Source organism: Homarus americanus, unplaced genomic scaffold (assembly GCF_018991925.1).
Source record: "Homarus americanus isolate GMGI-L3 unplaced genomic scaffold, GMGI_Hamer_2.0 scaffold6317, whole genome shotgun sequence".
NCBI classification, from domain to species: domain Eukaryota; kingdom Metazoa; phylum Arthropoda; class Malacostraca; order Decapoda; family Nephropidae; genus Homarus; species Homarus americanus.
Genome location: NW_024730668.1, coordinates 21059378 through 21072647, shown reverse-complemented (window position 1 = coordinate 21072647; position 13270 = coordinate 21059378). Strand labels below are relative to the sequence as shown.

The following is a 13270-nucleotide window of genomic DNA, read 5'->3' as shown; positions in this document are numbered from 1 at the left end:
GTGATGACGGAGAGAGAGGGATGAGGGGTGGTAGTGGAGAGGGGTGAGGGGTAGTGGTGAAGGATGAGTGTATGAGTGGTAGGGGATAGAGAGAGAGAGAGAAAGAGAGGGGTAAGTGGGTGAAGGATAAGGGAGAAAGTGAGGGGGTAAAAGGGGAATCAGGTGAGAGATATACTACTCTCTGCCCTCCCCTCACCTGTCACTTCAAAGGTCGCCGAGGGGAGGTGAGTGGTGGTAGGGAGAGAGAGAGGGGAAAGGAGCGTAGATGAAGGAATAAATTGGGAGGGGAAAGAGGGGAGGCAGGTGTGGCGACCCCTCAGAAGAAGCGTATAGAAATATCATATTTTTACCCTCTTTTTTTTCAATTCAAAGGTTTCTGAGGGGAGGTAGGAGCTGGGAGGGGAAAGGTGACGAGGGAAGAAGTGTGGGGGGGGGGAGGAACAGTATGGGAAAGGAAAGATGGTAGTAAAAGAAAATTGAGGTGTAGTGGAAAAAGGGGAAAGAGTGAGGGGAAGGAGAGGTAAGGGAGGAAGAAAAGGGTAAGAGTGAGGGGAGAGTATCGACCTTGAGAGGATAAGGGCCAGGTGAGGGGTGAGAGACTATGCTGTGTAATTAAGAGAGAAAAATTACAATTATTGGTTTATTGAAGGCCAGGTGAGTGTGTGTTACTCTCTCCCCTCTCCTCTCCCCCTCCCCTCTCTCTCCTCCCCCCTCCCCTCTCCACTCGTCTCCTCTCTCCTGAAGATTAAGACTCAGGAGGCAGCACCACCTTCGTCTGCCCAGTAGCTGTTCTTCTCAGGTGTCCGTGTATGATATTGCACCTCTTCATGTTACCTTTGAGACGCTTCCTCAGCCTGACACGAACCATCACCTCGTGGATGGTGGTAGTGTTTACATGGATGAGGAGAAAAGGGGTCTTGAGTGTGACCCTCCTCCCACTTGATACGGGGAATCCTTCAAAGATCTCGTTGGGAATCCTTCAAAGACCTCGTTGGGTGGTATCGCTCCAGGCCCTTCCTCTGGTTCCCGTATCTCACCCGGTCACAGTCATACAGGATCGACGACGGTGTTGTAGACGAGAAGCTTAGCACGAGTCCTGATGTAGCGATCATTGGGTGACGAGGAATAGGTGTCCTTGTCTATGTTTACCTTCAGACTGATGACTCTCGAGGTTAGAAAAGTGTTCCACATACAGTATTCAAGAACATTTCCGTAGATGGTGATGTAGGGGAGGCAGGGGCGAGGGTAATGTGGAGTTGGTTGATCTATTCGTGTGTGCCTCAGAGGTCAAGTTACTGTGGATCGCTGACAGAAGGTACGGAGTCTGATGAGCTTAAAAAGTTTTCCATTGACTACAGGTGAAAGGCGTTTTGGGATGAGGAGCAAGATGGCGGCAAGATTAAATATGAAGATGGCTGGAGCGATCACACATCCTTACCGAGGCATTGCAGAGAACAGTGGCGGTGGTCGAGTTGTCGGGTCGGATTCTCAAGGTGGCATTAACTTCGGTGGACAATCAAGTTTAATTAGGATCCATCCACAAAGGTTTTCGATTGGTGGAGTCAAAGTCTTTAATCAAGGCGACTATCTGATGATCACTGTATGAGTAGATTCGTGACAAGGTGTTCCGGTGATCACTGCGTCTGCCCCGTTGTTACAGCATCCTAGAAATAATACAGAGAAGTCAACGTGTTTTAATCCTCAAGACGTCCAGAAAGTTGTCCAAGAGTTTGCTCACCTCAGTACAGTTAGGTATATTTTAATACGTAAAGAATTAGCTCAACGATATAAAACGACCTAAAAATATTAAAGTCATGACTAAAATCTTTGTCTTCAGTAACTCCACGAAGAATCAAAGACCACCGAGAGACAACGCCTTAACTCTCACCCTGAAGTAGAGGTGACATTTTGTTTTTACTTTATTATTTCCTTTTTCATTTTTTTTTTCATTTTTTTTTTCTTTGGGGGATATTTTTTCATGAATATTTTTGTTCAAGTTTTGTCTTTTTAATTCGTTTCCTTACTACATACACGAACATCATCGACCTATCCATGGCTTATATTCTGGATTCCCTTACACTCGTATACTAAAAATTACCTTCAACTTCCTGGAGCTGAGAAATTCATCTGCAATACCTCTCTCAACTTCCGGTATAAAGATAGAGTTAGAATTACCTCAAGACACAATTACACCCAGAAATTAACATGAGACTCAAACAAGGTCGAGATGTAATTACGAATACCAAGTTATATTAAAGATTTACACCCGTTCTCCTTGTCCCAAACTTCCTTCCCGGCACACTACTAGGAGGAGATGATTAGGTCTGTTTGTTGTATCGATTTTTTATGCACCTCCGAGTAATACCTTCGAGTAATACCTTCTAACTGGCTCACCTAGAATATTTTCATCTCTGAATTATAAGAACTAATCTATATGGTGATTACTTCCTTTGTGGTTCTTCAATGAGATCTTCCATTCTGTTGAAACTGACAATATCCGGGAGCCTTACCTCTGTGTGTGTGTGTGTGTGCGCGTGTGTGTGTGTGTGTGTGTGTTAACTAGACCATAACAAGTAGAGTTTAGCTGCCTGTCTTTGCTTGTAGTGGTCTGATGATGAGGGGAAGAGGGTGGGTTAGGTTAGGTTAGGTTAGGTTAGGTTAGGTTAGGTTAGGTTAGTTTTGAAGATGTGTTTCTGCCGCTCCCCGCCCTAACACACACACACACACACACACACACAAGACAGGTAATTGGGACGAAATTAAGTTAGTTACAAGTTCCCCTTAATGAACTTCAGCGAAGGAAAATCATCTCACAATACACTTATTATCGAGGTCTTAGTCGCGGTGTTTATTTGACGTCTGATCTTCCTGGTGGTCCTGGAAACATGATACATTGTTATAATATTCAAAGCAGATAAGGTGAAGTATAGTCTCCCTAGTTTATTTTACCATTAGATTAAGCGCCCTATGGATAATCAAACCTAACCTAACTTAAAACCTAACCTAACCTCGGGTGTTTAATCTTCAGCTAATCCATTTACCAATTATTAAAAGTTATTATTTATTTAGAAACTTGAAGACTTATTGAACTCGTACCTATAGACCCTGGCAATTGAAGTACGGTACCTGAACAGATGAAAATAACATGATGGTTAAGTTAGGATGTTCAGGAGAGGAGAAGGAGGAGGAGGAGGGGTTAAGAATTCCATGTTGAGAGGAGTGTTGTAGGGTTAAAGGGACGTGGGAGGAGGGGAGGGAAGGGAAAGGGAAGGAGGGGGCTGGAAGGAGAGAGAGGGGGAGGAAAGGAGGGAAGGGGAGGGAGAGGGGGAGGGAAGGCGAAGAGCTGGAAGGGAAGAGGAGGTAAAGGGAAGGGGAAAGGAGAGGAGGTGAGGGAAGAGGAGGGGAGTAGCAGTGGTTCATTAAGTGAAGGCGGGACGACTATTGAAGCCCGTTTGAGAGGAGTTTGTGCGTGCTGGGGAGGGAGGGAGGGAGAGGTGTGACCCAGTTGTTTCCACTGATGGCCTCTAACTGTGTCCTCTAACCTATGGCCTCCAACTGTGGCCTCCAACCTATGGCCTTTATCTATGGCCTCCAATCTGTCGTCAACTGTGGCATATGAACCACTTGTTGATGCGAAAGACGGCGCCCTGGCCAAGTCCTGCTGATGATAACACGAGGGAAAATAACATGTACTGGCCACTCCCTATTAGGACGTCACTGTTTTGTTTCTCCACCACACACACACACAGACACACACACACACACACAGACACACACACAGACACACACACACACACACACACAGAGCTTTATCACATTATTATTGGTGATATTAATATTTATTCTGAATCTAATGTCTGCGAATAGAGGAAATCAGGAAATCAGAACCTCACTTTAACTCACAGTAGGAAATCAGAACCTATCATTTCATCCGGAAGTAATGAGAGGGAACGACCAATCATAACACGTTTATAACCCTAAATTAATATATGTTGGTTTTCCTGCATCTTGGTGGCCGGATTAACAAGCTATCACAAGCTACCTGGCCACTTGGGGTCCACAGGTAAATGTCATTAGTGGGTAACGAGATTAACACACACCTGAACTAAGAAGATATGGATGGTGGCATTGATCGTCTGCTAATGAACCACTGCTGTTCCATCTCTGTCTGTTTGTCTGTCTTGCCTGTCTGTCTAATTCTCCCTCTATCTGTTCTTGTCTGTCTGTCTGTCTGTCACTTTCATCCTACTGACAACATCAACAACACTCTAACACGGTTTGATAATTGAGTCTGATTTTTTTGCGTCTCTTGCGTATCTTTTGCATCAATAATCAAAGTATTTGTTTCACGTTCTCCTGAGTCCAACAGACAGTAATTACCTAACCTAACCTCATCACCAGCAGCTGTCAGGGTCCACATAAGACTTATAATCGTATCCCAGTAGATGATATATTGCCGTACCTGAAGTCTGGGGGGGGGAGGCGTATGAGAGGAGATGGATTGTATGAGGGAGAGAGAGAGAGAGAGGGATACGGGTGAGGAGTGAGGGAGAGGAAAAGTAGTGGGGGTAGAGGGATGAAAGGAATGGGAGATGGGGAAAGGAAGGGGTATGAAGGGAAGGGAGGAGGAGAGGGAGAACGTCATCACTAACTGCTGTGCTAATATGACTGTGACTTTATATGTAAATTATTATTATAAATATCTAAAACAACAACACACTATACCCTTTAACCTTAGTCATTATGGAGTAAGAGTAGTCAGGTTTGTGTTATATAATATAATCTCGACACGTATATTATTGGTCATTTCCCTGATAAGCTGCTATTGTAGACATAACTCAAACGGGACACTTTGTTGTGGTGAAGTTAATCATCCAAAACATCGGTATCTACTCTATTATTTTCTATACCAAGCTTTGTCATTTTCCTAAGACTTGCGGTGCTCATGGTAAACAGAACATCACGAGTGTATACAGTGAAGAATACAGTGAAGAATACAGTGAAGAATACAGTTATATGCTGGAAATACTGGAGTACATATCGATGTTTTAATAATGTAACTTCTTCGACGAACTCTGTAAACACTCTTATATTACCCTGCAAAGTCTCGTTGATGTATCATAATCGCTTCTCATACAGTGAGATACTTGGTGAACCTTAGTTAGTTCAAGTCCGCCTGAGCACTGTCACTCAACACCCACGCCTGCCACCCATGCCTGCCACCCACGCCTGCCACCCACGCCTGCTACCAGGTACTTGCTTCTTCCTGACACTGATACAGGAGGACTCTCTCTCTCTCTCTCTCTCTCTCTCTCTCTCTCTCTCTCTCTCTCTCTCTCTCTCTCTGCCATCTGTATTTCTGTGTTTGCTTATCTGTCTGTCTGTCTGTCTGTCTGTCTGTCTGTCCGTATGTTTGTCTGTTTGTCATTAAATTTATCACATATCTCGAAAATTATAAACACAATCGTACACAATTATTTATTTTTTTATTTATTTTTGTTTAATTAAGCTGCTTTAAAAAATCTCCAACAAAAATACTTAATACAGGGCAATTATTATTATTATTATGGCATTGAGCGGTGTGTGTGTGTGTGTGTGTGTGTGTGTGTGTGTGTGTGTGTTAGCATTGAAAAAAATATGTTATTGTTGTTTCCCATGAGGTAGGTTAATACCAAAAGACAAGTTAGCGAGTTTTTAATACCTGTAGCTTATTAAAGTATAATTGGTCATGGATATTACATTAATACACGTATGTAGACCACACACACACACACACACACACACACACACACACAACCTTTATAACCTGAAACCACTTAACGTTAGTCTCTGTCGTAGTAAATTAAAAATAAATAAAAATGTTGCTTAATATCAATCCACAATTACATCACCTGAGGGAGACGTTACTTAATGCCCCTCTAATATGAATCTAATATCATGAAACAGATTTTACGTGGCCGAGTTATATATATTTGAATGTTCTATAACTCGGTAAATGTCCTGTAACTCGGCAATGGAAGACCTCAATTCATCACCCTTATATTTTTTTCACACTAAAATGAAAATTAATTAGATCTAGACAAAAATTCTCAGAAAGTCATGTTTTCAGTTTTCTCTCTTACGACTGATGAATTGAAAACGAATTTTAAACTCGGGTCATATAAGCGATGAGAGTAAAATGGCTTTGAAATTCCACTTAGACTCTACCTTCTGTAGTTGTATTGTCTCGCCTCCTACTGACAGCAAGCAAGTTAAAGGAGATTTTAAAGTAACTTGCACTTTACCTATTAAGGAAGTGATTTTATAATACAGGGACGATATGTAAATAATTGTAACCTAAATGTTAATATAAACGTAAATAATGAATATATAAGGAATTCTTTTAGGGGTACAGCCTTTATTACACCTGTTGGGAATTATTGTACCTGGAGTGCTATGTGTAGATCTGTTTTTCACACACACACACACACACACACACACACACACACACACACACACACACACACACCTGACTACACACACCTGACTACACACACAAAGGATGGCTAATGTTTCGTGTCGGAGGAAAAATTGGAGAAGGAAGGAAGAGACCGAGGAGGAGGAGGAAGAAGAGGAAGGGGAGAGAAATATAAGAAGAGGAAGAGGAATATTAGAAGAGGGAGAAGAGGGGTATTAAAAGAGGAAGAAGAGGAGGAGGGATATAAGATGTGGAAGAGGAATATTAGAGGAGGAGGAAGAAGAAGAGGGATATTTAAAGAGAAAGAAGACTAGAAAGAGGAAGAATTATAGAGGAAGAGGAAGAGAAAGGAGGAAGAAGATGGATATTAAAAGAAAAGAGGAAGAGGAAGAATTGTGAAGGAGGAAGAAGAGAGATATTAAAAGAGTAAAAAGAAGAGGAAGAGGAAGAATTGTAAAGGAGGAAGAGAAAAGACGGGACTATGAAAGAAATAAAGAGAGAGAGAGAGAGAGAGAGAGAGAGAGAGAGGGGAAAACTCATGAACGAAGAATAACACAGACAAAGACCTAAGAAAAATATCACAATCACAAACCTTCATACCTGCAATCGTGTTATACGTATACAGGTGTTAAATTGACCATGGCACACCTGTTATTACCCACTCACTCAGAGAAGGTGTACAGTATTATGAGCCTCTGTTGTCACCTGTATATAAACCTGGTCTCAACAAGTGCATTCTTTGTTGACATTTATTAGGTCTTGAGTGTTTGATATTTTTATATTTTGATGCGATTTTTTTTTTTTTGAATCTCTTTATAGGTCGCCATATTTATACCCTCTAATTTTTTGTGTGTTTTATAATTATTTTCTTGTTTTCTTTATGTGTTTTATTTAGTCTGTTATATATTTGTCCAGACAGTTGGGGTTGTTTTTTGCTTCTACTGAACTACGACTTATTTATATTTCATTTTTTCTTTTTTTTTTCTTTTTTTTTTTCCTCTTGACAGCTCTTACATTTTCCTTCCCTCACAGGAAATATTTATTTATTTCTTTGGATGTTTTCTTTTTTCACTTTTGATTCCATCTGATTGCTGTTGTTGTTGTTGTTGTTGTTTATTTTAGTTTAAGGCATTATTATTCATGGGTTCATTCTTCTCATGAGACTATTTTTGGATTCTGTTTGTGTGAAGACCTTGATCCTCTATTTTGCTAACTTTGAACCTTTAAGTAAAATCTTCAGCACTATTAAGAGGTGTGTCTTAAGGGTTCATAAACTCTGACCTCATGAAATAGCTCCTCAATAAGAGCTCTTTTTTTTTTATATATATACGATGAAAATTATGTCATGTAACCTCGTATGTTGCAGGAGCGGCTCTTGTTGTCGGTGCTGCCCAAACACGTGGCGGAGACCATGCGTCAGGACCTGGGTAGTGGTGGTGATGGTCAGTTCAAGAAGATCTATATGAGCCGCCACGAGAACGTCAGGTGAGTGTTGTATTGAGTGAGGGGAGGTGAAGGGGGGTTCGGGAAAGAGGTGGTTCAGGGAAGGACTCGAGCTCTATTGAACTTGGTGATTGTTGAGGAAGATTAACAAGAAGTCATTAGTCTGTCTGGGTTGTTTTCCGATGACATTTTTATTGGTTCCAGTCTATCAATCTGTCACACACTGAAACAGTAACTAATACCTAAACTGTGTCAGTAAGTGAGTGTGTGTGTCTCAGTCTAGTGGAAAACCAAGAGGAAGGAAACAAAAATTGACAGAGAAATACGACACAGCGACAGGGCTAAGCCATGAACCTGGTCAGGGGAGAGAAAGAACAACAGGAAGGATAGCAATATATCCTCGACAAGCTTCAGGTAATGTTCGGGTAAACTGTGAGGCCACACAGCGTGAAATATGGGACACACTCTGGCAGAAGATTTATGTTTCTTGCTCCAGTCCTGCTGTTTTATCCGCCTTGGTTAACTTATAAATACTTCTACACGAACAGCGTCTGACTTCTAAAACGTGAGAGCCGCATCAGTCACAAGTTTCAGGGTGGTGTGTTCAAGTGATCTCGTTTACAGTGCAAGATTTAGATAAATTCACATACTGGGTGACAGTGAATGGGCCAACCACAGATGCTAGTCTTGTCCTTGTTACAGAAGGCACGATCTAAGTACCTTTTCCGCCAATCACCAACTATAAAGGTTTTCTTACCCTCAATGTCCACCTTATATTTATCTTTATTACCGTCCAGTTGTTTTTACTCTTCTTCACTCCTACCTCCACCGGCTCCAGCTCAGCCCTCTGTCTCGTGAAGGATAGAACTGTTCCCAGCTAACACAAGATAACATGAATCCCAGAAGCTAACTTGACACAACCTTCCTAAAGTAAAGTCAGTGGTCAACTTATTCATTCATTCATTTATTAATTCATTCATTCATTCATATCATTCATTCATTCATTCATTCATTCATTCATATCATTCATTCATTCATTCATTCATATCATTCATTCATTCATTCATTCATTTATTCATTCATTTATTCAACTTACTTGTCCATTCACTCAGGTGTTTATTTATTCATTCATTCAATAATGTGTGCATTTATCTGCTTGAGGTGTCTGCATTGCGGGTGTCTGAGTTGAGGCCTCAGCTGGGAATTCGTATATATTAACACCATTTTTATTTTACTGTTGCAATTTGACCAGACTAGTGAATACTAGACGCACTTTCAGTCGCTTCCATTTATAACTGGTACAGTGTCTAGCATGGTTAGTGAGATGTGGCACCACTGTTTGTTTACATCGTGGTAAAATTAACAGAATGGGCAGAACTACCCTCGCTATAGTAACAAGACCAAGGATGTTAAATAAGCAATCTCATACGCCAGCCATTGTACCCACCAAATGTATCGTCGCCTCTTGTTAGCCTTGGTACTGTGTTAAAAGAGCACAACTAGTTTAACCAATGCCAGCACGAGCAATGAAGAACGCCTGGTTGTTTGTTACCTTCCTCTTCAGTATGTTCTCCCATCTGCCTGCACTGACCATCACTTTGACGGCGGGAACACATAAATTGAAACCACTCACTTGAACGGCGGCTGTTGCTGTTCACTGACTCACTACACTTACACGTCCTGGTACTAATGGGAAGTTAAAGCTCAGAAGGAGACAATATCGGGCGGTGTAATATCTCGTGTCTGAGAGCGTCGCAGTTCATTGTCCTTTCATTGTCAGACACAAGAACAATAGAGGTGGTGGGAGGGGGAGGAGGGGGGGGTGTTGCAAGCCAGCCACCACCCTCCTGCCTCCAATTCTAGGATGTGATACCCGCGCGCGTGTGTGTGTGTGTGTAAAGCGTCGCCAGAGCTGTTTTTCCGCCCATCATTCACGAAGCTAATATACATGAAATCCACTATTGACCCTACTGCAATTACCACCTTGCTTAACCTGGCTGCCTCTCTCTCTCTCTCTCTCTCTCTCTCTCTCTCTCTCTCTCTCTCTCTCTCTCTCTCTCTCTCTCTCTCTCTCTCTCTCTCTCTCCAACCATAATAATATAATCTTTACATATATCAGTCTTCATCACCTGTCATGTCACAATAACAAAATATGTACTGTGTTATTGTCCTGTTGTCTCAGTTAAGGTTATTATCAGTTTTACAAGACTCTTCCTTTTGATATTTTTTGCCTCATTTTTCTTCGTGTTTTGTGCTAGATGGTGGTAGCAGGTGGTGGTGGTGGGTGGTGGAGGTGGGGGTGGTGGTAGTTGATAGGGGTGGTGGAGGTAGGCGGGTGGTGGGAGGTGGGTGGTGGAGGTAGGGTGGGTGGAGTGGGTGGGTGGTGGTGGTGGGTGGTGGTGGTGGGTGGTGGTAGTTGATGGGGGCAGGTGGTGATGGCAGGTGGGTGGTGGTGGTGGGTGGAGGTAGGTGGGTGGTGGTAGTTGATGGGGGCAGGTGGTGATGATAGCAGTTGCTGGTGGCAGGTGACGGTGGCAGGTGGTGCTGGCAGGTTACGTTACCAGGTGATGGTGGCAGGTTACGTTACCAGGTGATGGTGGCAGGTGATGGTGGCAGGTTACGTTACCAGGTGATGGTGGCAGGTGGTGGTGGTGGCATGTAGTGTTGTTGTTAGAACTGGTGGCCGAAGCGCTGGGTTAACACTGAATATTTTTTCTCTTACTTTAAAATTATGATAATACGACCGTTTGTGTCCCTCCATCATACACGCAATATACACACGCACAGAGACATACACACGCACAGAGACATACATACATACATACATACATACATACATACATACATACATACATACATACATACGCATGAAGGTATACAAACACGCCCATATACACAATAAAACACACACGAGTTCCTCAGGCTGCTCGTCGGTCATATAAAGTAGCTGGTTTTATTTTTTTATTTTTTATTTTTTCCAGGAGAGATTTCTATTCCAATCACAAATATAGAATGAGTGGAAAATGTAACCATATGTATGTGTGTGTGTGTGTGTGTGTGTGTGTGTGTGTGTGTGTGTGTGTGTGTGTGTGTGTGTGTGTGTGTGTATCTTGATGTTGAATACCACTTCACCAATACTCGTCATTGGCTTTGGCTGCATGGAAATTATTCAGTATTGTCACACTGCGACCCAGCTGACGACGCCGCCTCATCCATCAGCCAAACACGTCATAATTTGTTGACACACACACATACACACACACACACACACACACACACACACACACACACACACACACACACACACCATCAAGGGTTGAGATATGACACAACTATTAGGTATAAGTTTTTGTTGTTACGAGAAGACAAACCTTTTATACAGCTCCTCCTATCTGTACTTTGTAGCCTTGTGTAAGTTGTGTAAGGACTCGTAATAAGGAAAGATATCATAAAAGCGCTTCTCCTTTACACATTGGATCACTCATTAATGAACTTCCAGAGCAGTGACTTACCTTAAACTTGTCCTTCACTATTAGATAACTTCCTACACACAGACTCAAGAAACTTTACCTTCTCTTCTTACTCACCACTTGCACTGAGGACAAACACACAGACACTATGTCGAGCAAAGGGAAGGTCTTACTGGCGAAAAGCGAAGCCTCTTACCTGGAACTATTAAGATTCTTACGTGGAGAAACAAGGGTTCATACGGCGAGTAGTGAACATTCTTATGTTGAGCTGGAAGAAACTTGCGTCAAGAGTAGGAAATGACCCTATGTGTATGGAGGACCATACGTGTAGCAGGGAGGACCTTACGTGTAGCAGGGAGGTCCTTACGTGTAGCAGGGAGGACGTGTAAGAGAGAGGTCCTTACGTGTAGCAGGGAGGACGTGTAGGAGGGAGGTCCTTACGTGTAGCAGGGAGGTCCTTACGTGTAGCAGGGAGGTCCTTACGTGTAGCAGGGAGGACGTATAAGAGAGAGGTCCTTACGTGTAGCAGGGAGGACGTGTAGGAGGGAGGTCCTTACGTGTTGCAGGGAGGACGTGTAAGAGAGAGGTCCTTACGTGTAGCAGGGAGGACCTTATGTGTAGCAGGGAGGACGTGTAGCAGGAGAGGTCCTTACGTGAAGCAGGGAGGACCTTACGTGTAGCAGGGAGGAAGTGTAGCAGGGAGGACGTGTAACAGGGAGGACGTGGGTTATTCTCTCCAACTATTACAATGAAGACAATAACGACTGTCAGTTGTGTCTCTTTAATGTTCGCCTTGACATCTAGTACACTCTCTCTCTCTCCCCATCCTACCAACCCCTTACCTCTTCCTCCCCCCGTCACCTCTTCTTCTCCCCCGTCACCTATTCCTCCCCTCCCCACCGCCCCTCACCTCCTCCTCACCTCTCTCTTCCCTCGTGTCCCGTTCTTGATCATCAATCAATATCTCGGCATCAATCATCAATGGCTCATTAGTGCAACCTTACTATGATAGGCCTTACTGCTACTCATCTTCAGACTGTCACGAACAATCTCCTGTCGAGGGCCACGTATTGTTATTATTATTATTATTATTGTTATTATTATTATTATTATTATTATTATTATTATTTTGATTTAATTTTTGTTATAATCATTATTATATTCGTTATTGTAACGTTTCCACTACTCTGCTGGAGCGCTAGTGTCGTCCTTACACGTCCAATCAGCGTAATGAGTTGGGCCTGTGGCTGCGACATCACGACGCCGACGCCGCCTTAACAGGTCTCCTGGATAGCTCCAAGCGACCCGTTTGATGAATTACCCGAACCCTGCGAGCAGTACCACAAAGGGACCTTTTTGAATGGTTGTGGAGCTATTTCAAGTGGTGGTGTCCCCCTCCGTACACAACAGGGTCCGACAGCCGACCTTTTCAGATATCCTGTTAGCTCATAAAAGTCTCCTATTTTAGCTTATTTGTACGCTTTTAAGGGGTGGTGTGTTACCATCCTATCTCTAGCCCCATGGGAGGCTATAATTATCGTTCAAAATCCAACCTAACCTTTTACATGAGTAATGCATTTGTTGTCTCCAAATACATTAAGGATATCATTGGTGATGCGAAAAATGTTCAAAGTCTGTGAAATTCAGAACTACAAGTTGAACTTAAATGCATTAGCCTAGTCAGACACGCCATGGTGATCAAAGTACGTCATACTCTTGAAGTTCAAGCCTACGTATACCCCAGTTCCTGTATACCTGTATCGAGGAAAAAATATTGTTGGGTGTATGAGTGATCAAGACGTTGTTGATGCTATATTTTTCACGAAAGTTGTCAATGAATCGAGACGCAAGATATGGTCCGTTGCCTTGGTTTGGGAGGTAGACACCCGACTCTACATCC

At 42.8% G+C, this 13270-nt stretch overlaps 1 protein-coding gene across 1 annotated transcript in view; it reads left to right on the top strand.

Moving 5' to 3' along the window:
* The first annotated feature begins 1387 nt into the window (after positions 1–1387).
* Positions 1388–13270, top strand: part of LOC121867124 (adenylate cyclase type 3-like) — a 61776-nt gene continuing 49893 nt past the window's right edge. Inside the window, 2 exon segments of the mRNA XM_042366879.1 lie at positions 1388–1600; positions 7824–7942. Coding sequence (XP_042222813.1) covers positions 1388–1600; positions 7824–7942 — 332 coding nt within the window.